The sequence below is a fragment of the Apteryx rowi genome, unplaced genomic scaffold (genome assembly GCF_003343035.1).
Source record: "Apteryx rowi isolate R43461 unplaced genomic scaffold, aptRow1 scaffold_801, whole genome shotgun sequence".
NCBI classification, from domain to species: Eukaryota; Metazoa; Chordata; class Aves; order Apterygiformes; family Apterygidae; genus Apteryx; species Apteryx rowi.
This window is the reverse complement of record NW_020451096.1, coordinates 133065-158727: the sequence shown is the minus strand read 5'-3', so window position 1 is coordinate 158727 and position 25663 is coordinate 133065. Positions and strand designations below refer to the sequence as shown.

Here is a 25663-nt window from a genome sequence, read left to right as displayed (position 1 = left end):
ATCCCTGTGAGTGTGTGATATGAGGTGGATAGGACAGCAATAACAAGAGAGCCCTCTACCCCCCTGGCCTATTCTAGATGGTCTTTTGAAACATGATGATACTAGACACAAGACTACAGGATCCTGATACAGCTTAAAATAAGCAACAGTTGAAGCAAATACAGGCTTTCATTGCATTTACAAGCTTTCTTTGCACTGCTGCTGAGTTGCTATGGAAACCAATGTTAAGCAGAATTGGGAAAGTGCTGGAAAATAGGCTTTTTTTGTAAGAGGCTGACTAGCTTAAAACTCCATCCCCCATTCTCAGCAGCTCCCCTTGCATTGCCATGGAGACAGGAGGAGTAGCAGAGTCTTGAGAGTCTTGTAAAAGTGAGAACTATAAATATTTATTTGCTTAATAACATCTCCCAACAGATAGACAATCCAGAAAGCTCCAGAAGTCTGCATCACACACTGAGCTTCTGTAAAACTGTGAATTCAAGCTGTTCCTTTCTTTTCTGTGTGGGTAGAAAAGAGAAGGGGGAAAAATACTTTGAAGGGAATGGAATTTTATATTTGTAAATGTTTGCAAAACACTTACAAAATGCTTATTCCATGAATTATGTATATTAGATTTTTTTGGAATTTCCCATATCATTTCATGCAGCAGTCTTTCAGTGTTGGGACTGCTGAAAGCACCCAGGTGGCTGTTTTGTCTCTCTGGAATTCATTTGCTCTGGTGTTCTGTTTCTTTGGAAAGACTGACCTGAATAATTCCTTCCTTTCTTGTCCCATGCCGCTTGTTTTCTGTTCCCTCCTTTCTCCTCTGCCAGCATATACAGTGTTGTGTTTCCAGGGCCAACTGTCCTTGGGGCTGTGCTCTAAAATGGATCATTAACATGATCTTAAACTCTTTTTAAGACTACTACTGATAACTTTATATAGTCTCTTATTATTATTCACCTTCAAATTGAGCAAAAAATACTTTGAAAGTAAAAGTGAGAACAACATCAGATGATGTGGTAGCCTTACAGGCTGTACTAAACAGTACGCATGAAGTTGAGATTAAACTGTTTTTAGATTGGCATAATAAATGAAAACTTCCTTCTTTGGTAGTCTCCTCTGTAGTTGAAGCGTTTAACAAAGTAACTTTTTTTTTTTTTCCCCCTGCAGGACTGAGAGCTCCTCAGATCATCCAATACCAGCTTTTTAATACAGCTAGAATATCTGCTTTTAGTCGTTCTCTGGTAAAACTACTTCTCTACTCTTTAAGTAACACCACAATGAATGAAAATACAGTTCTCAATGCTCTTTTTTTTATTGTTATTTTCATGCCTGCCATTATGAAGGCATACAGTTATTAAAACTGATTAAAAAACCTACTGTCTTTAACAGATGAGCATGAAGAATTGTTTTTATGGTTATGAGGCGTCTAATAATACAGTACTTTTTTTGAATGATGTTTTAGACCTCTGGATATGTAGTAAGTGCTAAATGCAAGAAAAACTATTTGAACTTCATCAGCTCTAGCATTTACCTCTTCTTTCTTTGCCACTTTAGCCAAATTTTTCTTCTCAAGCAGCTTACTACTTTTGTCACGTTTTCTGTTGGGAGAAGCTCCTCTGAAGTACAGTGTTGGGTTGACACCTTGCTTTGTTGTGACAGACATCCTCCAGACATGTTATCCTAAAACTTGACTGCTTTGTCTCACTTGCGTATCTGTAGACAAATATTTCAAATCTGACAGCCTTTGCTCTTAATTTGAGATCTTTTAATAAAGTGAAGAGAGTATCTAATGACTTACCCAGCAAGACATTTACTCTGTTTGTGTATTGTATTTTTAATGACCCTATCATCTGAACGCTGTCCTTGTTACCAGCTTCAAATTCATAACTTTGTTCAGGAGAGCAAAGAGTGGGGGATTACTCCAGTGCACATGGCTCTCAGCCTGGGATGCAAGGAGGAAAAATGTCTTAGGGTTGAGCAGGGGATTACCCAGCTGTAGAGCTGGAATTTTAGTTTTGTAATACCTGTTCTTACAGGAGAGAAATAAAACCAAATATTGGATTTAGCTCTTTTTTTTTTTCTTCCCTCCCTCCATGCTCCAAAACACTGGTCCATTTCTCTGTGAATAAGAAGTTTGTCAGGAGTTAAGTGAGGGCTTGTGAAAAAGGAGGATAGGGGGAGCTGTCGAACATCTATATGCACAAGCTCAGTTGCGCTGCCAGGCTTTTTGTGAAATAATTGACAAATATGGTGATGGAAAAGGCACTGCCTACAACACAGGAGTTAGGCTCTGTTACTCTTCTAGTGAGGGTGTCTTGCCACCCCTGCCCCATTCTTTGCCATTTCTGAATATCTGAAAGTCTGTTTTTTGTTGTGCTTCTATCATTCCCAAGAATCAAGACCAAGATAGCATTTCTAATACTGTTCAAACAACAAGCCGTAAATTGGTTTTGCAGCTTGAAACACTAGCAGCACAGACATAGCTAGAGTTGCTTCTCTGCAGTACCGGTAAACCAGCACTGCATCTGCTCATATAGTAGAACAATTTTCCTTACAATTAAAGGTCTAAAAACTTAAATTTCTACTTAATATAATCTCTTCAAGCTACTAGAGAAGTTTACCATTGATGTATGGGTAAGGTAGGCTTTCTATACCGTGTACACATAAGTATCCTTTCTTAATAAAAATATCTGCAAGGGCAATGTCTTAGTGTTTAAAACCTTACAATGTATTTCACCCTATAGTAAGTTAAATGCCTATCAAGAACTGCATGTATTACCACCTCTCTGGGAGTTCCAGCAACTCCAGTGTCTGAATGACTAAAATATGCTGTGTTTAAGTCTAACAATTTCTAAAACATTACAGAAGTGCTGCTGAAAGCTATCATATAAAGAGCTTCTCAGCCATCTCTTCCTTAAATTCCTTTCCTGTTTTATGCCCTTTTTAAGTTGTCAGAAAATGTGGCTTCTCTCTCACGTTACATCCTCTGCAGTCATCCAAAGCTGATTAAAATACAAACTTGCTTTTCACATCTGGATTTGAACAGGCTCTTTATTCTGACTCTACAGTACCCCCCTTTGACTACTGTTGTTTGTCTTCTGTGGCTGAAGGTATGCCCCCCCCTTTTTTTTTGTCAATCAGATAAGTTCTGCCCAAAGCAGCATCCTGTTCTATTATTAGTCTTTAAGACTGTAATTCAAAATAAGTGAAAGACAGAAGTTGAGCTGGTTTTCTCACAATGTGTGATAACTTCTTCTAGTTCTTGTCCAAAGTTTGGAGTCTTAATGCTGTGCTTATGTTGTATTTACTTAATGACACTATTGTCACTCAGGTACAGTTATTTTGGGCTACATTTTGGTGCTTAAGTTGCCAACTTCAGAGGTCAGCTAAGGACTCTGGCAGACACTCTGGAGACTCTAGTGGTAGTGGAGGCTGTTAGTATCCCTGATCCCTCTCCAGCATTTCTGCTGGAGGTTAGCATTAACAAAGCAGAATTAACAGATGAAGTCTCCCTGTGTACTCCAACTGCTGTTAGCAACGAGGCTGGCAAGAGTGATGGGTTTGAACCGTGGCTCCTTGCTGGTAACTTTTGGAGGAACATAGTCTAGCGTGCCAGCCCCACTGAAAGCAGGGTCATAACCTGTTGGTTGTAGTGACCACAGTTTGAACTAACAAGGAGAATGGGAGTTAGTCTTTCATGAGTATGATTCACAACCAATTCTGTCCGAAGTTAGATAGCTTCCCCCGCCATTTGTCTGATGCTGGCTGCCATCTATGGAATGCTTCTCAGGAAAAAATATGTCAACAGGAGAGTCAAAACAGATGTAAGTCTCTGGATAATGTGACTATGGCAAGGCTCTAGGCATCGTTTGAGTACCTAATGGTAGGTATTTGCATAGCTGAGAATTTCATATCGGCATCTAAGTGTGTCCACAATGACTTACCCTGGGGTATGTCCGAAGGATGCTAACAGCAGTGAGGTGTCTGGTTTTCTATTTGCTTTCAGGAACTTAGGTAAGAGAACTGTCTGCATTCTCGCTTTGTTCTTGGGACATCGGTTTCCTAAACTTGCACTGTCCTCTGAGATCCTTTGTTAAGCTTTGTTCTAGACCACCTGATGTTTAGAACTGGGCAAAACAAATCCCACGAGGCTGCTTCTTCTCTTGTACTTACAACTTTGTTTGGATTTTGTTCTCATGTAACTTCCTTCAGGCAACACTGTTTCCTTTGATTTGACTAATATGCTTTTCCTTATGAAAAGTATCGGTTCACAGCTGCATTAGTGATTTTTCAGATAGATAGACTATGTACTTTGTGGGCTAACTTCTAAACAGATAAAGTTACTGCTATGTAAGAGTAGCGTTTTTCAGTCTGCATATAAAAGCATTTTATGAACAAAAAGTAGTAAGGTAACATGTCATCTATTCATTGCTGCACTTTATATGGTGAACTAAAAGCCAAAGCTTATGTCTTGGAGTGTGAAGCATTGACAGAGGCATTTCTAAAAAGAGCATTTTAAGGAAGAGGCCTTCTAGCTTTAAAGAGTTCTTTTGTCTTTCTGCTTGATCAGAATATTTAATGGTTTGAAATCTGCCATCTGTCTCTGCACCACCTTAAGTTACTATTCAGACCCTTCTATTTCTTGAAGGGAAACATGTATGTGTGATTTGTGTGTGTGGGGGGGGGGGTTGTATGTATGCTGAGTCTTAATTTTTCTGGTATGATTTGTACTTAGTATGTCACATACTAAGTTCTTCAGACACTCTTTAGTTCCCAGGATGCACAGGGATATGTGTAGACCTGGTGCAATTGCAAGCTTCATATACAAAGTATAAAATGTAATTTTGTGGCACCTTCCATAGTGAGAAGTAAGTACCATGATCCTGCCCCAGAGGACATAAAACATGATTTCTTATTGCAGGTTCTAGATTATGAACACTTAGGACATGACAGTAAGCTGCGTAACCTCTGTATTAAAGAGGCAGAGAATTTTCTGGTCTGTGGAAAAGTATATGTAATATGTTTGTGAATTGCAGATGTTTGAGTTGTTTGGTGTCCAGTTAGATAGAAGCTTGATGTTTCAATAATTTATAAGTGTTTTTACCCACACACGAGTCCTAAAAACCAGTGCTTCCTACCTAAACAAAAACAAGTGTTAGCCACTGTCAAAAGCTCGAGGGAAAAAAAAATGCTTTCCCAACCCCCATTATGAAAATGTGAAGGGAAATGTTATTTCAGTGGATAAAAATACATCCTGTATACCAATAGATAATGTTTGTTATTGTTCCCAAAACAACATGATTTGAGTAAAAGTAAAAGGCTATTTTTCCCCATAAATCTAAATAGGGCTTAATAGATTAAAAGGAAAAAGGTCCAGAATAAAACCTGAAAGCAAGCTCAGGGAGACTTGGATAAAAACAGAGTTTGGCTTCATATGTGCAGTGGGAATAACTGCTCCATTTGGAAGTGCTGGAGGAGGGATTCCCTCTTCTGGTTTCAGCAGTGTTTTTTTTGTTGTTGTGTGATTTATTTTTTATTTTTTTTTAAAGCAAACAAAAAAAACCCCTCTCTCTCTTCTCTATGGATTGGAAAAAAAATCCCAAAGCATTATGTGAAATGGAAATATTTTTGCTATTTCAGTATTCTCAGGGAACCATTGCTTGAATTGTCGTCTTGACTTCATATTTTCCTCCATACTATAAATCTCTGCTGAAGCTATTTTTTGGTGACACAAAGGTGACAGTATGATTAAAACATGGTAAAGACAACAGGGTAATTGCCTACTTGAATTTGGATCTTTTGATAACCGGTACATGGGAAACTTCACTTTAAGTTGCCAGGTGTGAAGCCGTATTATTTTAGAAGCCAGAAATGTTGGCCATACAGTTGGAGTTTAGGGGGGTAGGTCGGGCAAGGAGATGATCTAGAAAGCAGCAGCTCTGAACAGGAATGCGGGATGGAGTGAATGAGCAACTGAACTTTTGCTATGGTGTTGGGGACTCGGCTAACATGATCATGGCTTCAGTAAGCCGTGGAGCAATGGTTAAAGGTCCTTATAGGACCACAGTTGGAGTACTGTAGATCATGCAGGCCTCTCTCTCTCTTTTTTTTTTTTTTGGATGCTGAAAATATTTAAAAAAAAAAATGGATAGAACTTGTCACATGTAAAAAATTGTAATATTTCTCTTTTACAATAGCCTGACAACATTTACATGTTCCAAGACATAGAGAGGAAAAGGTGAATTGTTCAAGGCCACCCACATGGCCAGTCATGTAGTTCTGACTCTCAGTCCAGTGCTGTCTCTAGTAGACAGCATCCATTCTGTCCTGTGGAAGGAAGGCTTGAAAATACTGGTTATTATTGCTGAAGTACCTATGACAATAATAGTGTTTGTTGCTGAATTGTGGCCTTTTTTTGTGTCCCCTTGCAGATCATGAAGTGACTGGAATTTCCATTGAAACAGATAACAAAAATGTAAAAGCAGAGGAGTTTAAAGGTATGGTATGGGCATCACTATGCTTAAATATATACATAATACATGCAAGCTATGCAAACAGAAGCAGTGCAGACATTAAGGTTGTATTCCTCATTCCTGCTTCTACTCTCTCCATTGGCTCTTCATGTAATCTTAGTCTTGTCCCCATTTTCTGTTGCTTGACCTATGGCTGGACTAGATGATCCCAGAGGTACTTTCCAACCCCAACTACTCTCTGATTCTGTGCCTGTTTGTTAGTCTTGATAGCCCACTCTGTAACTTCTCTCTGGTTTCCTTCCACCTAAAATGTTGGGAACTGATAGAAAGGAGAAGCATTAATTACATTATATGGCAGAGAAGTGAGGGTATAAAGAGGGAACAATTGTAAATCAACCATTGACAGTAACTACAATTTAGTGGCTGTTTTTGATACATGTGTAAATCACACACGACTTCTCCTCATAATTGGGCTAGAGGACTTAAAGGGGGGCAGGGAGGAAAATTTGGTGATGTTTGCTGGATGGATGAGAAGGAGATCCTAGTAGTATGTGTGCGAGGTTGGTTTGTTTGTTTTCTTTGTATTTGGCTTGAATGGAGAGAGATGGGAGTTTGGAACTGCTTGCTGAGCTCTAGGGTCTCCTCATCTCTTCAAGGCAATAATGAAATATGGTGGCCTTTGAAGCTGTCAGCTGGGCTCCTGTAAAGTATTCTTGTCACTTTTGGGGAAGAAAAGAGAATACCTTTAGAACTGAGGACAGGCAAGAGGAGAGAGAAGCTCTTCAGGTAATATTAAAGCTTGATTAGCTTCTCTGTTATATGATATATACCTTGTACTTCATTTTCTGCTATTTGTATGATAGTGAGACTAGCTTAACATTGCTCAGGTGCTCTGTTGAATTTTCTTCTGTTTTTTATGTAACAGCACTTACAGGAATGCTAGAGGCTGAAGGATAGACTCAGCTCTCCAAGTAAATGACCTGAAATGCATTTTTCTTTTCTCTAACTCCTATTACTTTAGAGCAGGACTGATCAAACAATAGCCTCCAGACCAGATATAAATCTAAAGTAAACATTGTCCAGGCCTCTCCAAGATCCCAGAGGCCCTAGAGTTTTCTTGAGCACTCATGGAAAAATAACTACAAGTGTGATGTACTGTTTTTTTCCAGGCCTGGTAGAGCCTGTGCTGACGCATAGCCTCTTCTGAGTATACCTTAATGAAAATCAAGCAACCCTGCTCTGGAAAATGCTTCTGCTTTTCCTCTTATTAATAGACTCAATGAGGAGAGGGGAACTGTAAATAAGGAGGGGTTTATTACGTTGTCTCTGTTCTGAGTGCACTCCTTTCAATCTGTTCCTTCTCTCTGGATAAAGTTAATGGGAGTGGCATCAATACTAGCTTTTTCTGAAATGAAAAAATGTGGCATGCAAGGAAGGGACAGTTCATTCAAGGCAGAGGTGACCTGCTAAGCTGAGAACACTTCAAGTGAGCCATGCCTGAGTTAGCTAATATAGACTAGCTCATAAGTTCGGCCAACTGTCACAAGGCCAGCAGCAAATGCAAGCTGAAATTGAATGATGGTTTTTCTTTGTTAGAAGGATACAAAAACAAAATGGAAAGGAAACTTTAGCAAATCTTAAGATTCAGGAAGCCTCCACCCATCCACTCAACCTGAAGTCAGGAACCTTGGGTTTCCTGAGTGCACAGCATGTTTTGCAAAGCAGCCTGTGTGTGCGTGTAACATGTTTCTGGCAGAGAACACCCTCCTGCCTCATGACTTTTCTTTCAAGTCTGGACATTTCTTCTGTATAAGATATCACCAGGGTTACCAGTCTGGTCTTTTTGAAGCCTTTTGTTTCTCCACAGAACAGACCCGGAAAATCAGACTCAGAGGGTGACTGGGTAGACCTGCTGGTAGCTCTTAATCACCTTTCAGCCTTGTTTGTTGAGACTGGAATTGAGGGTGCAAGTTAATGTAGATTGAGTGGATGTTTGTCTCCTGAAAGCTAGACAGACATCACGAAAAATGAAAAGATCTTTGATCAATGATACTCTGTCTTATATTGGATGATGGGCAGTCTAAAGGTAGCAAGCCCAATATTGTACTGGTTTCTTTCACAATGTTTGAAAAAATAAAACAAATCCAAATCATAGAAATGATTTCTGTTTTCAGTCATGTCATATTAACCCATTTCTTCCAGGCCTACAGTAAAAAAGGGCTGCTTTTGTACTTCAGCTCTCTTATGCTGTAAGAATTTGGGGCCCTGACCACCCTTACACTGCTTTTTATCTCTTGGTGACCAATATTTTTTTGCCATTTGGTCTTGCCCCTGTTGCAGTACTTCATCCTGAAAATTATTAAAAACCCTCAGATGTCGATGGATGTCTCATTAGTGTTGTCACTTGCATAACCTGTTCTACTATCTTCTTGCATATAAGAGGGTCCAATGCTTTAACTATAAAAGGCACAGTTCTTCCTAGTCTAAAGAAAAGATGATTGACAGTGAGGACAAGTATGCAGACCTGCTTCAATAGATGGATGATCTTACACAGATGTTTCTGGGAGATATTAAGCCCTACTTCATTAATGAAGAGATTCAGAACCAGTCAGATGTGTGGCTGGATTCATTCTTCTGTCTCCCAACAATTTTCATTCTTAATACCTTGACTTATTATTTTTTTTTTTTCAATAAATAACTATTTTCCATCATGCTATTCCACAGGCAGCGGAACTACTGAAGCCTCGGGTTTGTGTCCCAGTAACTCACCTATACAGTATGTGATGTCTTCCCTCCCTCTTCTTCAGTTCCCTCATAATAATTATGGGCTTGACCATAGACCACAGTTATGGTTTGAGCTACATATTACCAGTTGCATATGCTGAGGCCCTGCTGTGAGGTGGAGGGAAAGAACAGCCGAGTTCCCAGTGTGACCCTCTCCTCATTAGGAGTACTAGCATAAGTCTGTTCCCTACCCAGTTACTGCAACGTTAGTAAAAAATCAGTAACTCTCTCTTGAGACCTTGGCCTCTGTGTGAAATCTGATTGGTGATGTCCACTCCACGTAAGTCAGGGAAAGCTGAGGGGACAGACAAAGTTAACAGTTGTATGAACCTTGTTTACTTAAGAACTGAAGAAAAATAAGAGGTAACCAATATGAAATTGTAACTAAATATTTAAGTTACTTTGGGGAACATTTAACCCATTGTATTGGTACAGTCAAGTTTTACATTAGTCAAACTATTGTTCTGAATTCAGAACAGTAGTTTTCACAAAATACTGACAGTAACAAGCTCAGATTCTTCTTTTAATTGTGGTCTGCTAACTGACAAAATTAGTTAAATATAAAACAATGGTAGTAGGACGGTATCTGCTCATCCAACCTGTGAATGTCTAGTCCCCAACACCTGAAGTTTGATCCAAAGGCCACTGAAGTGTGGGAACACTACTAACTTCTGTTTCCCATTGCATTTGTGTAAATCTGGAGAAGGTCTGGTGATATCACTTTGAGAAGTGGATTTGGCTCTTGCTGTCTGCTCAAGTCCTTTTGAAGAGGGATAATTAACTTCATGGAGCCTGAATGTGTAGCAAACACAATACTGAAAATCCTAATTTCTCTTTTGCTCTTCTTTTCTAGAGGCTATTCTTAGCTGCAAGCACAAATTTTCAAAAGAGACAAGTCTAAGAATAGAATGGAAGAAAATCCAGTCTCGGGGAGTCTCATTTGTTTATTACAATGGTGAATTTACAGGTACAGTACTGCAAACTTAGACTGATGGCTTAAGGTGTCATCTCTGATGTGAATCTTGGCCCCTTCTTGGGGAATAAGATGGGAAAATAAGTGAATGAAAAAGCTTTTGACTCTTATGACTGAACAGTTGTCCTTTGAGGAAAAGAATGCCTCTCCACAAAAACATGCTGCTTTTTTTTTTTCTTTTTTTTAATCCTCAATGGTTAGTTACCTTTTTAATGAAGTTAAATATAGTAAAACCATAAAACTTGAGGCTAAGAAAAATGGCAGTGCATGTTCTTTAAAGTTTTCCAAAAATTAAATTGCACGGAAACATAAACCCCCAAAACTAGTGCAAGGTTTGCACTCCTGTCCTATGAAGAGATTTCTGAAGGATCCTGTAGAGCTGGAGGCTTAGACATGAATAATGCAGCAATTTGTCTATACATAAAATATAAATTCAGAAGTACATTTTAAGTTACTTGTATTCTTTTTAGAAGTAGAATTTCTATTTAATGTTCTTAAAATGACTCAGCTTTATGTATTGAGGAAAATATGGGTCTCTGGTACCTTGTACACAATAAATGAAGCTTGAGAAATAAAATAAAGCTACAGATGTTTGTTAGTTTGCAGAGCTAGCAAGATGTGCTGGTTTTGCTGATGGACTTGTTTTATTCCTGTATAGCAATTAGAACTCTTGGTTCTACACGTACAAGTAATTTCGCAAAAAGCTATAGAATAAACAAAACCTCATTGCTTTTTTGCAAGAAGTCTGATGACAATATCTTTACTAAATCCATCAAGTTTTCTTGCCATGTTAAAATCCCAAATACTTTGCTGTGGCTTCACTCAGAATTCTGTAAGGGAGTTACGTTAGTGATTGCCATCTTTCTGAACAGAGAACGATCTACTTTTTTCATTTGACTACTGCTCTACCTGTTTTCTTAAAGTCTGCAGAAAGTATTCCATCTTCCAACTAGAAACTGTATAACAGATGTAGGGTTTTGAGCTGAGCTTTTTGGATTAAGTAGATCAGTCTGTAGAAGAGTCTTACTGTCTTGGGGGGTGAAATTAAATATTGCTGCTGGGTGCTAGATAACTAACACTGAGTAAATGAACAATAATTCAAAAATGACTGTTTCAAAACAAGCTGATGAGACGGATGTTTCTGCTGGGTGGGGAGGAAGGGGGCGGGCCCTGCTTCATTTTTGGAAAATACCTATTTCTTCTCTCTTAAAGGTGATCTTAAAGACAGAGCAGAGATGCTGAATACAGGAATCCATATTAGAAATGTGACCAGAAAGGATTCTGGGACCTACCGCTGTGAAATTAGTGCAAAGAGTGAACATGGCCAACACTTGAGAGAGGCTACTATTATGCTCACAGTGTTGGGTATGAACAAACTTTACTACCTGGGCTTCTGTAAAGAAATGGAAAGATGGCAGGGAGTGTTAAAAGTAAGGTTGTTTGTGTAGTGTGTGCCTTTCGGGTGTTCTTTGGGTTATTCTTACACACACACGTGTGCACACACACACACTCACTCTACAATGTAGTTCATAGAAGAACTTTGTAAAATGCACACCTGCATTTTGCAAATATAGGACCAAGGAATGTGGGGGTTTTGGCTGCTTGCAAATGCTAACAATAACTATTTTTTAAGGATATAAATGTATATTGTAGTTGTCAAAACTTAGTAAGTATGCTGATTTATATCCTGGTGAAATGACCATTTCTACCAAAACTGATGTCATTCATGTTGCTGAGAATCTAGATATGCTGATCATGGTGTTTGGCACTGGAAAGGCAGCATCTGTCAACAGTTAGCTTACCAAATGTTTCTAAGCAGCAATTCATTCCAAGATGCTACAGTCTCCTCCTGTTTTAGCAGAAGAAACTGCTGCAGTGTCTGTGCAATGCCAGCTAGCAATCTGTGGACTTTATTTACAGGAGAGACAGTAACTTTTTTTTTTTTTAATCTTGACTCTTGCGCTTGGGAAAGGAGGGAGAGTGAATACTAAGAGTACTCTTACACTGTCCCTCCCATTTTTTCCTCATGGATGAGTGGTAGAGGTAGCTATTTTTTTTCCTTCATAAGAAGGAAAGAAAATACTTGCTTTTGAAATGTCTGTACTGTTTTATCTACAGAAAATATCAATTATTTTTTAATTAAAACCAAAGTCTCAAAATTCTTCATAAAAGATACATTCATGAACTTCTGACCAGCTTCAACAACGAGGTAATCACACTTTTTTTTTTCCTCCTCCTTCTCCTCTCAACAGAATTTTTTTTTTTGAATGTAGCTTCTTGATTTAAAGCTACAATCTAAGAGCTTGAAGTTCTGTGAGTTTCTCTTGCACTGTTATTGAAAGTTAATGGGAGTTAGTGTTCTTTGTTTGTGAATCTTTTAAGTTTAAAAGAAAGTGACACCTTAAAGTATTCATAATTTTTTTAGGGGGGAGGGGGGGAGAGTGACTTGAAGCTATGTAGAAGAAAACTAAGGGTGAATAGATCTGCATGGTTCATTAAAGTCAGCCAAGAAAAAAATAAGTTATTTCTGTAATAAAAAAAATATGATTTGGAAAAGAGACCTTCATTTTTATGGCAGAAGGAATGGAGTCCTGCATCCGGGATGCAGAAAGGGTTATCTGTACTTGCAGGCAGAGAGACTTGTATAGGGACAAACAAGTAAGAATAGTCATGGCAGAACCCGACTGAAGTTTCTCTGAATCCTCCAACAAAACCTGCGGAGAGCATTTGAACTCCTTACACACTGCTCAGAGAGCTATGGAGGAAAAAGACTAACGAAGTAGGTGACTCATGAGTTGTTTGTTTCTTGTGGGTGGGGTTTTTTTGTTTGGTTTTTTTTTTTTGGTAAAGTTAATAGACAATTGTTTTTGGCCTGAGACTCTCACAATGGCTGTGATGCTGGCCAGTCAAATTTGGTAATGCTTTCCAACAATCACTTTTCAAAAAAAGTAGACTTTTTTTTTTTAATACAAAAAAACCTTGTTTCCTCCTCCTAACTTTTGTTTTTTAAATACTAATGGAAAAAAATGCTGGACTCCAGATTCCCTGAGACATTGCTCCTCTGTCCAGGAGCAAGAGGCTCCACTGAGGAAGTGGGCTGGAACAAACTACCTGGGGTTGGAAGAGCGTACAGAGCAGAGACGGGATGGCGCAGCATGTGGTGGAGGAGGCCGGGAGTAGGCTGCTGTCTTCCACTGCATTTAGCAACTCACAAATGTTACTGTGCTCTTAGCAGAACGACCTAGTAGGGCCCTGCCCTTCTCCAGAGCCCCTCTCAGTTCATTAACGTGGAAGTTGTTAAGCATGTACTCAAGTGCTTTTCTGATCATCAATGGCTGTCAAACCGTTGTCACATAGACAGCACGTATGTGACTGAGTAACTTTCATTTTGCAGTTGCTCCAACCATTCCGAAATGTGAGGTACCCAGCTCCGCAATGACTGGAACAGTAGTGGAACTGAGCTGTAAAGAAACTGAAGGCTCTCCTCCATCCGAGTACCAGTGGTATAAAAACGGTGTTGCCTTGCTGGAAAAGACAGGAACAGGAGGTGCTAGAGCAGCAAATATAACTTACACCATGAATAAAAAGTCAGGCACTCTGGTAAGACTGTAATAACCAACTATTAAGAAGACTGATTTTAATGTTTAGTACAGTGATGCACAGTGGTCTTAATCCAAGATGAATGTCATGCTGAAACATGTGCTGACAAATACATAAGGTATTCTCTGCTGCAGACACATGGCAAACCTTAGAGGTTGAGTGAAATAAATTGAGTGGATTGTAAGGCTGCAGTAATGATTAATGAGCAGAATCCAGAAAAAAAATGACACTTTTCACCTTGTCACTTAGCTAACCAGTTCCAGGTGAAAATGATCTGTCAGTATGTCAACAGAGATATATTCAACAGCTCTGTAAAATCTAAAATAGCAGTTTCTATAATTTAATAGGGAGCACAGCACTAAGGATAGTCTAGAATCTATGAAATTCAATGGTATTTAAGGGTTCCAGTTCTGTACTGGTGAAGTCAATGGGAGTGAGTAGAGGCTGTAAGTAAGCACAAGGTGGTGGGTTTTTTTTCCCCAGAACTAGCCTTCTATTATTACTATTTTTTTTCCTGCTTAGCTGATCCTTCTTTAAGGTTTCATTTTTGTTTTTGTTTTTTAAAGTATTCATGATGCACTGTAAGCTAAGATCTTTCAGAAGTAAAATGTCATTCTAGAGGCACCCTACTCTTGTGGATGATCAAATTTGGAAACGAAAGATGCCTAATCTTTGAGAGGTGCTGTGGATCTACTCAAAATCAGTAATCACTTCTGAAAAATCTTAGCCTTAAAGTATAGGTTATATTAAAGGGAAAAAAGTTAGCAGGTGTAATTATTAAAAAAAAAAAAAACAAAAAAAAACCAGAGAAACACTGGAACTGATCACTTTAATTTTCATGGCAATAATATTTGATAAACAGTGCAGTTCAGCATTTTTCCATTGAAATAATTCATAGAAAGTGCAATTTCTGTAACATGGTCTATTTTTTTTCTATGGGAAAGCTTATACATATCAGATGGTTCATTTTTCATTAAATGAACAAAATGTTTTGATTTCAAGGATTCTGAAACTGGAGCGGATCTAGGAAAATGCATTTTGTGGGAAAGAACTGATCCCCTGAAAAAGAAACACCTTGTAGATACCCTTCCATCTAGCTGAAATGCCCAAAAGGGTCTTCTAGATGCATCAGTAGTTGAAGATAGGGGCCAGGGGATGTGATTAGGGAAGTGAACTATGAAGTCAAACTGAGATCAGGATTTCTCACTTTCTTTCAGATTTTGGAAAAAACAACTGTTGACATTTCAATTTCTATCCAACAGGAAATTCTGAATTTTTGTTCCATTCTGATAACGGTTTTGAACTCTGTCTTAACAGCTATTTAACACAGTTACAAAGAATGACACTGGAGAGTATTTCTGTGAAGCCTCTAATGGGATTGGATTATCTCAGAAATGCTCAGTGAAGCGAATGCAAGTTGGTATGTCAAAGCAAAACAGTCTTGCAATAGGAATGATTTTATTGCATGATACAACTAGAAAGCTAAGACCAGACTGAATTATATCCTTTCACTATTCTTCCCCCAAAATGCCATAAACAAATATTCTTGTTATGAGTGCCTGTTATGTAGTTGCTGTGACTACTTCAAGTTTCTTTTTTAAAGCACAAATAGAGCCCAATGTATTTTATAGAAAAGCAGATATTTGAGTACCTTGGAATTATTGCAGTAGCCAGTCTTTAACTTGCAAAACACTGAAATTCATACAATGGTAGTATCTATATAAGGTCCTTATTATTTCAGAATGCTTTTGTGGAAGCTGTACAGCATAATCTACCAGGCTACTGTGGTTTTTTTTCTTTCTTTCTTTATGAATAGCCTCCCTTTCGAGATGAATTCCTGTGAGACCTTAGTATTACAGATCAGAAACACTTCTTTAATTGAAAATAATGACTCATACCTTTCAGAGGAAAGCTGAAAGGATTGGTATATCTTAAACAAAAAAAAATGCTGCCTCTTTCCCTTCTATTTGCACAATGTAGGTAAAGTGTAGTATTTGTTAGTAAATAAAGAATTTAGCAAAGGCTGGAGGGGCAGAATCCATAGTAACCCAAAATGTATGAGAGTTTCTGCAAAATAAAAACTAGTTCTTGCACATTTGATTGGGAAGAAAATTGGTATAGAAATACTTGAAGCTTCTAAAAGATCCTAACCAAAATTGCTTTAATAGTTGCTGTCAAGGTATTCCAGAAAACAGTTGTCTGGTGCTTCCTTAGCATGTAGTTGAAAATCACTGTATCAAGGCTTTTAATGCACTCCTGCTTGATATAAGCAAGTGCCAAGATATAACAAGTAGCCAAGATATAATTCCTCTATCGTGGAAATACTCATCCAGTCCCAAGTTGCTGTCAACTAATGCACACAAACTGATAAGCTTTGAGGCAAAATCCCCAACCATATAGTAATGTATGCTTGAAGTTGCGATTCAAATAAGTAATTGGTCAGATAAGCAGAAATATTTTCATAGGTTTGTTATTGATGTTCTTCTGAAAATGGATGACTGCCTGAAGGTCTTGGGCATTATATCAGGAAATGGGCATGACTCACCACCTTTAAAATAAGTGGCTAGACTTTTCAATAGCACAATGTAGAATTTAACTTTAGATACTTGGACTAAAATATTTTGTGGCCTTAGTATATTGAATTGTAAAAGTCTTGTTGTTTAAAAATAAAAAGCATTCAATTTTAAATAACTCATCAGCATGAAAAGCTCTTCAGGACTGTGTCCTAACACTGTCATCAGCTGTTTTGATTATTTAAGTCAAACTACCCGTACATGAAAATACCCATTCTAATAGACTTTAAAATTTAAAGATTTCAAGATACTGGTCCTTAGAGACATGTGACTTGAATAGTACTTATTTGGGAAAGATAAAATAAGGAGTATGCACCTCTTGACCCCTTTTATTCTTTCTCTACTTTTGACTTGGAGTAAGGATTTGAAGTTAATGTGATAGCAAAAACACTTTCAGACTGTTCATCGACATCTAATTGTTCATAATTTATTTACACAACTTGGGCAAAAGTCCACCTATTAATACAAATAGTGCCTGTAGCAATTATGGGGAAAATCTAGCCAAGGGAACTTTTCCAATTTATAAAATTGGATTTTTTTTTTTTTTTTTATAATTACAGATGACCTTAATGTAAGTGGTATAATTGCTGCTGTAGTATTTGTGGCTCTGGTAATGGCATTATGTGGCCTTGGAGTATTTTATGCCCAAAAAAAGGGTTACTTTACAAGTAAGTAAAATAAAATTTATCTCTCTGTGTCAAGAAAGTGGCTGTATTTCTGCTGACTGTAACATGTCCTTCTTTTCATGAAGGCCCTAAATCCATGGTACTGAAGCTAACGAGTATTGCAGCTTTAGCTTTATTCTGCAGACATTTTTATTCTGCCTACTTCTACTGCAAAAGATACATTAAGAGTGGTGATGTTTGTGCAGCTGCTTAGGGCTACCAAACAGCAGTCTCGGTACAGTACCAAGCACAACCCTGGCTTCTAGGGCCTCTTTGTCCTAGTTTGAGAGGGGATTGCAAAGAAAGACAACATAAAAACTACAACACTAGTGAACTTGTATAGGTTAAGGTTTGAACAGCTAACACTTGTTCTGACTAAGGTGAACTTACCGGCTCCCTCTTCTGGGTCGTGGTGAAAGTACACATGGAGAAAACTCGCTTTTAAGAATTACCACAGTACGTGGCTGACACAGAGCAACTTCACAGCATTTACATTAGTGCCTGTAGAGTTCAGCACAGCAAGCAGGAAGGGGGGTGCCCAAATGTCTCTGTCTGAGAAAGTCTACTGCCTGAGAGTGACTGGCCAACAGAGTTGTTGTTAAAGTTCATGTTCACTCATAAGTTAAATTACTTTTGAAAGCAACCTAATCTGCTTTTCTGTTAAATTCACTATCACAAAGAAAACCTTGATTCAGCAACTGTTTCTAGAAATTAAAGAGCTGAAGAAGCTGTGAACAAATATTTCAAATAATGTTAAATCAGCTAAGGAAACTGTTCTTGTGCTAACCTTTTTTTTTTTCTTTTTTTTCTTTTTCAGAGGAAAGCTCTTCCCAGTAAGTATCCTGATGTTTTATACAAGTGTTATGCCAGCCATTGTAAACTTCAGTTACGTTTCTGATGATTTATTAACTGTGATTCTTTGTTAAAGTCTTTTATGTGACTCTTGAACAGGCTTCTTTCCTGAACATTGAAATAAACCTGATCCTGCACACTGACTGGTTCCTTCATTAGAACCAGTGTGCTGGTCAGAGAATGAATTAAACATTATTACTAATAAATGTGTACTAATAAGTCTTTTTAGACAGTTGTGATTTACCCCCTAATTCAGCTACAGGCATGCAATCTTCTCCTTTCCAAAAGCAAATTGAACTCTACTCATATCTGTATCTGCAGATTATTTGGGAAACTATTTTGTGAAAATATGATTGGAAAAGACTTCAAGGTCATCTGGTCTACTCCTTTAATATGGATTTATATATGGCACTTAAAATTCCCAGTAGATATTTCTCTGACTTTCTACTAAGAATTCTTCAATCTATTCAAGTATTCCCACACAAGGCTAAACTTGTGTGCTTTGTTCAAGGCTGGCCTTGCTTGAGGGGTGAGGAGTTGTTGGGGGAGGGCTTTTAAAAACTTATGTTATCACTTGCAGGTGATAGCAAGTAAAAAGGGCAACAGGTACAAATACTTCAAAATATTCTGTTTCTTATAGTGGTCATGAACTAGACAACATAACTGGAAGCCTTGAAATGACAAGCTAGGGAAGGTAACTTGGCAGCAGTTCATGAGACAGTGACAGCTGTATAAAAAGCTTTCAGTGGAGTAGGTTTCTTGTCTCAAAAAAAAGTTAGGATTATTAGAAATCAAGACATACATTCATAAATAAAGTTCTCAAAGGGCTAAAACTAAAACCAGAAAAGTCACTATTTAACCTACCTTCCTATTGTTCTATCAACAGAAAGTCCAACTATGAATCTACAAGTGAAAAGGCAAGTATCTTGCATTCAGTAGTGTGTTTAAAGTTTTAGTTTGTTCAAAACTCCTTTGCAAAAACATCATAGACCCAAGGAAAGCTTACCCACCCCCAATACTTGGAGATACCTTATCTATTTATGACTTCCTATTATTCAACCTCCTCAAGTGCCATACAACTACAGCACCTAGCTATCTACTTTATGACTTGAGACTTTTCTTTACCACACTGACCAGATGTTCTACCTGCTTGTCCTACACCTCCTTCTTCTTGCATCTTCTTGTCCTGTTTGTTTCTTCCATCATCCCACCAGGCCAACTAAAGAGAGAACACCATTTGATCTCATCTCTGTAATTACTGTCTACTTAGCCACACCATACTTGTTTGTGAGAAAGACTTCCACTCTTGCTTGTGTGTATTAACTAACCAAAGAAACCAAGTGTGACAAACTCCAAGGCAGCAGTGAGAGAAGTTTGGGCCCTAGCACCTGTAAGGTTTATATGGTTTTAAAAGGCTTGACTAAATACTCAAACTTATTACTAACCTTTTTCTCCTTTCTGGTTGAGAGAGCTCAAAGGATTTAAGTAGGTCTGCATTGCTCCTGCTTTTCAAACTGGTGCAAAAAGAATGGAGCTCCAACTAAAGCTTCAGCTAGGAACAACTTAATTTGAATATCCAAGGTTTAAGGCTACAGTACTAGTCTTAAAAGCTCTCTGAAAGCCAAACAGAACATAATATATAGCATAAGTTTATTTCCTCATCTAGTTTGCATACAAGAAAATTACTGAGACTAACTAGTTGCTCTGAATGGTATCTGTTTACTGATCTTAATTAATTAGTGAAGTCCTGCACTTTAAATCCACAATTTAGTGAATGCTTCACTTCAAACAACTGAAGCATTAAACAGCTTTCTGTTGAGATTTTTTTTTTTTTTAATATGGTCCTACTTCTATTCTGTGCAAGTGTGAATTCTGTGGACTTCCCTTTCCAGAAAGGGAAATATATTAACTGATACAGAGAATGCTTCAGGCACACTTCCTCTCTAACCTGTATGCCTTGGTTTCCTCTGAAATGTACACTGAATGTTAATCTGCTTAAAGTCTTTGAATTATTACTTATGTCACCTTGCTTACTTCATTTAGGATTTCAAGCATACCAAATCCTTTGTTATTTAGAAGATTTCGGCCTCTGTGAGGGACAGCAAATGACTACTTGTTATACAAAATATCAAAGGGATCTTTTGACTTCCATTCTGTAAATAGTTTCCATGTACTACACACTGAAAATAGAAACTGCTAATGTTTAGTCAACCCATTTTTCCTTAAACTTTAAGTTAAAGACAGAAATAAACAGACTATAAAAGTCAATTTGTGTGAAGACCTCTTTTTGTTCCTGTGTACACCCAGCAATATGGGATTCATTTTTACAGCTTGGACCAGTCTTTCCAAATACTTTGAGGTGACTTTAATAAAGAGTACTTCTTACTACTTATGCCTCCACTGTCAAGGGCTCAAACTCTCCTGCAATCCTGACTCCAGTTTTATTAGTGCCTTGACATGACATTAAATATGTCAAAACCATCCATCAGTGCATAAGTACTTATGCAGATTTTAACTTGCTATCCTGACAGAACAATGCTTCCTGTAATTGAGGCTCCAGCATTGTATTATTGTCTAATGTGAAATGCCTACAGCATATGCCTCTTCTGCAAGGAAGTACGTGTCTCTTTCTGCAGACTGTATATGTAATTTGAAGTACAAAAAAAAAAAAAAGCCAGCAAAACTAAGCTCTTGTACCTGGACCCTAACCGTTGAAGTGTTACGAATAAATAGTTTCTGAGAGTCTGAAGTGTTTGTGGCAATAGTTCAGTTAGTGAAGCTTAAACCCCACAAACTTCAGGCTCCAGTTGCTTCTATAAAAGTGTAAAGCTTGTGCTTACACTCTGGGCTGTGCAGGTCTATCACTTCCACAAAGCTATGCTACAGATTCAGGGTTTAGATTTATTCTGCAGAAGCTTTTTGGATGTAACAAAATCAAGAAAATAAGTAATTTTAAAACTGTTCTAGGTGTCCCATTATCAGTGTTATAACTTGTCTCTGTACTAGAATGTAACTTAGCAAAAGAGTTTCTCAGTTAACTCTTTGTTACTGAATCATGTTGACCATAATAGATGACAAAATCACCATATGCTTAAGAACTTATTCACACTTCTGAAATCAACCTGAAACACATTTATTGAGTTACAACTGATGTCATATTCAGCACCTCCATGGAAGTACACTGCTGTTTGACAACCTGCAGCGATCACTTTGGAGTCTCTTCAAAGCTGGGCTCTAAAAGTAAGATAGGGAAAGAGAAGAAAAGCCACATTAGTTTCTTCTTACTCTAGCCTCAAACACCGCAATTCATATGCTATTGAAAGGAAACTAAGAATTAAATTGGTGAGCTAAAATAAGCTGTTGTACACTGCAGCATACAACTCGATTTACTTATTTTGCTTGCGCCAAGATATGTTTGGGGAGGGGTGCATTAAAGAATAAAGCACACTGGAGATAAAGCTTATGTATAGTTCCTCAAAGGTGAAGATCTAAGTAATTCTGATAGGGTAAGACATGCACCTTAGCAACATTCTACCCAAACAACTTTTAGCAAAGGTGACTGTTCCAAATACTTTTTTTTGGTGGGGGAAGGCAATAGAGAAGCTGAAGAAATCAACCAGAACATTACTGGACAAAATAATACCTTATTACTTCCAAAATAGCTCTCACACAAGAACAAGTAACTGAGCTCTGCTTTTCTCTTAATTAGTGTCTTATAGCAGATTAACAGAATGGAATGCACAATGTTAACTCCGCTCAGCAAAAGAGCTTCCACTTTGTAAAAACTCTGAGAAATGATTTCTTTGTGTCAAAGGTACAAACTATAAAGGGGTTAGTGCTTTTTATAGCTGTATATATGTAAATAAGCAAGAGAAAAAAGAACTAAAGAAATGAGTCTGCCCTTAAATAACTAAGTTTGCCTTGTCTCATAAGGCAGACAGAGTTGGTGCAGTCCCTCCGTGTTCTAGATAAACACATCAGAACAAACATGTCACAATCAATCTGGATAATACAAAAATATGCTAATGCAAACAAGAGCAATTAAACAAAAATCACCTCCAAATAATTGGAGAAAAGTCATTTTCACATAATTTAGTCACAAGTAATCATGAATAGGAGAAAATTAAGTTCTGTGTTCATCCACTAATCACTGACTTTCCAGATAAGCTTACAGAATTTACAAATTACAGTTTGCAGACAACTTATTTTGAAATGACAGTCTGCTGACCTCTTCTGGGGAATAAAAAAAATGCAAGAGGAGGGCCTTGGGGGGCTATTTCTTCAGGGTCTGTGAAGAGTAATTAAGAGAGCCTACTCTGACTGCAAGTTTGGTTAAGCATCAATAAAAGTCTGCACCTTTACTAGAAATAGCAAATTGAGAAAGATTGTCAGATGTAGACCATGCAATAGCAAGGATATTCATTGAGATTAACGGTCCATATAAAAACTAAATAGGAATTAACTTAAAAGACTCTCTAATGAACATGTATGTCCTTACTTGTAATTAGAAGTTAGGTAAGATTGTTTACTCACCCTCAAATTTAAATTCTGGAAACTTGGTTAGATCTCCCTCACCATACATCCGTTGAAGTCTGGCAAGTGATTCATTCATTTCTTTCTGAAACTCAGGGCCTACATCAACAGGCCCCCCAGCTTGTCTGAAAAATAAAAAGTTCCGATTAACAGTTCAGCTCTGAAACGTCACATGGAAGTTTTACATTGTCATCTCCATTTATGAATTAAAAAATAATTTCCCAAACCAACTAAAGCAAACAATTAAAAATGTTTCCAAGAGTCAAAATATGGCACGCTATATGGCCTACTTACCACACAGATAAACAAGGTTCTCAGGGGAAAGTACAGGCTTTCTGCTACAGCTAATGAAAATCCAAGCCAAAGTGGCAGCTCTTTGAGATGTAAAACAACACTGAGTATCCGGGCTTGGAGGACTTTTCATTTCATTTGTTCCAGGTGCAATTTCTGTACAAAGTTGTGATTTGGACCCCTGCTACTTCTGACTAACTTTATTCTTGCAAAGAGAACATGATTTGAATACTAAACAAACAAAAGGGACATGGCACCTTGCATTCAGATAGATTCAGACAGGAATTTCTTAGAATACAAACATAAACCAATAACTCTATAGATTAGTCATACTCTGCAACACCAACATTGATATCACTTATGGTTGGCAAAGCCATAGGAAACGTGCTTCCACTAAACAGGCTATTTTGAAGGTGTGGGAATCCACATTTTCTTCCAGCACAGCTAAGAAGTGGCTTACTTCCTTCCCAAGACAGAAATTAAACAAGCTACATCACATATCACATTCTGCTTCAACAGTCTGAGCATTACACAGAATGACTATAATCTTAGTTTCCTGTTAAATAGTTCATTACAAGAGCTTAAGATTCCATTTGAATGAAGCAACTTAACTTCAGATTTTTAATGAACTAGCCTCCCAATTCCATTAATTCTCAGTTGCTCTTGGTCATCATTTCCATGAAGCTTCCAAAAATCTGACTGCAGAATATCCATTTTCCCCAGACTAAAAAACAATTATTTTTTTATTTGCAGAGCACATACACGGGTAAGAACAAAGATGCTGATATTTCCACAGTGTGCAAAAAACTTCACCAAGTGCCTTAGCTCTCTAAGACAAAAGAGAGCCCCATCAACTTTATTTTATTTCACTTTTTTAAGGGAAAAGGACTGTACCTTTTCCATCAGGTATGCAGGAGTGAGCCTTCTTACTGTGACACTTTAAGTGATGCAGGAAAGCAAGAGTTCTGTTTCACAAAAGACTTCAGCCTAAAAACCTGTTTCAGAGCAGAATTAGACCTGCTATATATATATATATATATTTTTTTTTTTTTTTAAGTGAGCAAGCCAGAAACCTGTTTCAGAATGGTCAATGCACTAGTTAATATGGCAACTTCTTCTGAACCAGAGGAAAAAACCTGCATCTTCTATTTTCAACACTGCCTCAGCTACCTTCTCCCTCAATACATTCTTATACCAACATACACCATCACCAAGAGAAGAAATATCACCACATATCAGTCAGCCTTGGAGTGGGTTCAGGTGTCTTTTGAGGGTGCAAGAGCTAGATTCAGATCCTTGCTCCAAATTTAGGTTTCAGCCTGGGAGTATGTTCTGCTTTAACTATCATGCTATCCAGGAAGTCCGCCAGGGAAAGCTGCATCAGAGTATTATGTTGCTACAAAAAACCCAAACAATTGTGCCAACTTTCACCCATTTTTAAAAGCTAATACATTTAGTTGAAACACTTCTACCCAGCTTATTACGGGCACTTACAGAGAAGTTGTTCAAATGAAACTAGGCTCAAGAGAGTGTTCTTTCTAGATTCCCTCTATCATCAGTAGAAAGAGGTAAGTTTATCAGTGTGATACTTAAAACAGTTAAATGCCTTTTTGAAAAAATTCGTGTCTTCTCCCTCGGTGACCCCAGCAGTTAATGGAAACTTTCCTACTGACACAGGAGCATACCTTAAAATATTTAGGGACCAGGCTACAAAGCTAACATATTTTAACATTTATCAAAATCAACATTTCTTTTCAGTTTGCAATTCACTTTAAGACAATTTTATTTACTTACTTGCTCTTTGTGTTGTATTCTCTGATCTTGTCCAAGAAGAGCTTCTGAACTGGATCAAGCTCTTTTGCTTTATTAAAGACAATAGCAGAGAGGCCGATATTCCTGCGCAAGTGTAAGGAAACAGCAGCACGAAAAATGGAAGAAAGCTGCAGTATCTGTTGCAGAATCATGATGAATACACTGAAAAAAAAAAGAGAAACAGAAAAAGCAAAAGAAAAATAATTAGGTCTTTCTCCAATTTAAGCAGAGAAAACAGCGAAAAACACTTTCAGAAATAAAGCAGAAAGGATATTTAAACCAGCATGCAGTGAACACTCAAGCAGTCACTGAGCTCAGAGAGTACCCGGTCACTGCGTACACAGTCACAGAGCCCACGCCATCGCAAGCAGCGACCAGCTCTGCAACACCACCGACACAAACGGGGCATTTCAGTTAAACAATAATAATAATAATAATAATAATAATAATAATTTTGGAACTGCCACAAGCACCAGCCCCCAGCAGCACCTCCCCAAGGACACCCCGCGCCCGGGCAGCGCCACCGCGGCCCGGCCCCCACCGAGGACGTCCGCTGGCGGCCCGGGGCGGCGGCGGGGCGGGGGGCGCTGGGGGGCGAAGGGGGACGCGCGGTCACCTTGGCCCCGCCGCCACCGCCTCACGCCGGCCCCGCCCCGCCTCCTCCGCGCTAGGCACGCCGGGAAGCCAGGCTGCCCCCCCCCCCGCGCAAGGCACCCTGGGGCCGCGCACGCCCCGCTGTCGCTCCGCACTGCTTCCGCGCACGGAGCTACCGCGGCCGCGCGGCCCCGCTCACCTTCCTACTGGGAGTGGCGGGAGGGGAGCACGATAGCAACGGCCGCCGTCCCGTTACCACCGGAAGTAGGCGAAACGCTTCCGGGTGATTGGAGCGGACTCGGCGTGAAGGACGCCAGCGGGGGGGGCCTCCGCCTGCCGATTGGCGGGCGCGCGGGGGCCGCCGGGAGCTGTAGTCCCCGCACCTGTGCGCGGGGGGAGCTGTGTGGCGCGCCCTCCCCGCCCGGGCCCCGCGCTAGGCCTCGCCGTCCAATCCCGAGCGGGCGCTGGCCTCCGCGGCGCGGTGCGGCGCGCAAGGAGCGGCGGCGGCAGCAGCAGCCGGCGGAGCTG

At 38.9% G+C, this 25663-nt stretch overlaps 3 protein-coding genes across 6 annotated transcripts in view; 1 reads left to right on the top strand and 2 right to left on the bottom strand.

Annotated features, from left to right (window-relative positions):
- Positions 1-1648, bottom strand: part of MRPL39 (mitochondrial ribosomal protein L39) — a 37449-nt gene extending 35801 nt beyond the window's left edge. The window contains exon 1 of the mRNA XM_026089219.1: positions 1517-1648. Within this exon, the coding sequence (XP_025945004.1) occupies positions 1517-1648 (132 nt within the window). The remainder of the gene's footprint in view (positions 1-1516) is intronic.
- Positions 1155-20507, top strand: JAM2 (junctional adhesion molecule 2). The gene is made up of 9 exons (XM_026089228.1): positions 1155-1226; positions 6417-6482; positions 10096-10209; positions 11428-11580; positions 13610-13815; positions 15133-15235; positions 16949-17056; positions 17871-17886; positions 18792-20507. Exons 4-9 carry the CDS (start codon positions 11451-11453, stop codon positions 18859-18861), a joined length of 633 nt encoding a protein of 210 aa, XP_025945013.1. The 5' UTR covers positions 1155-1226; positions 6417-6482; positions 10096-10209; positions 11428-11450; the 3' UTR covers positions 18862-20507.
- A 507-nt stretch (positions 20508-21014) lies between these two features.
- Positions 21015-25436, bottom strand: ATP5PF (ATP synthase peripheral stalk subunit F6). 4 transcript variants are annotated; one of them, XM_026089223.1, is made up of 4 exons: positions 25335-25436; positions 24524-24703; positions 22439-22563; positions 21015-21139 (listed from the first exon to the last, which is right to left on the bottom strand). In XM_026089223.1, the coding sequence occupies exons 2-4, from the start codon at positions 24691-24693 to the stop codon at positions 21111-21113; spliced, it is 324 nt and encodes a 107-aa protein (XP_025945008.1). In that variant the 5' UTR covers positions 24694-24703; positions 25335-25436; the 3' UTR covers positions 21015-21110. The 4 variants fall into 4 exon arrangements, with proteins under 4 accessions (XP_025945008.1, XP_025945009.1, XP_025945010.1 ...); XM_026089224.1 differs by lacking the exon at positions 25335-25436 and adding an exon at positions 25158-25241; XM_026089225.1 differs by lacking the exon at positions 25335-25436 and adding an exon at positions 25083-25172.
- Between the last annotated feature and the right edge of the window lie 227 nt (positions 25437-25663).

What these genes read in the sequence shown, in the direction of transcription:
- ATP5PF (XM_026089223.1), bottom strand. Translation starts at nt 24,693, where the DNA reads ATGATTCTGCAACAGATACTGCAGCTTTCTTCCATTTTTCGTGCTGCT. An exon ending in GAATACAACACAAAGAGCAA is followed by an intron (nt 22,564 to 24,523) that starts GTAAGTAAATAA and finishes TTTATTTTTCAG; the next exon opens with ACAAGCTGGGGGGCCTGTTG. An exon ending in TCCAGAATTTAAATTTGAGG is followed by an intron (nt 21,140 to 22,438) that starts GTGAGTAAACAA and finishes TCTTACTTTTAG; the next exon opens with AGCCCAGCTTTGAAGAGACT.
- JAM2 (XM_026089228.1), top strand. Translation starts at nt 11,451, where the DNA reads ATGCTGAATACAGGAATCCATATTAGAAATGTGACCAGAAAGGATTCT. An exon ending in TATTATGCTCACAGTGTTGG is followed by an intron (nt 11,581 to 13,609) that starts GTATGAACAAAC and finishes TTCATTTTGCAG; the next exon opens with TTGCTCCAACCATTCCGAAA. An exon ending in ATAAAAAGTCAGGCACTCTG is followed by an intron (nt 13,816 to 15,132) that starts GTAAGACTGTAA and finishes CTGTCTTAACAG; the next exon opens with CTATTTAACACAGTTACAAA.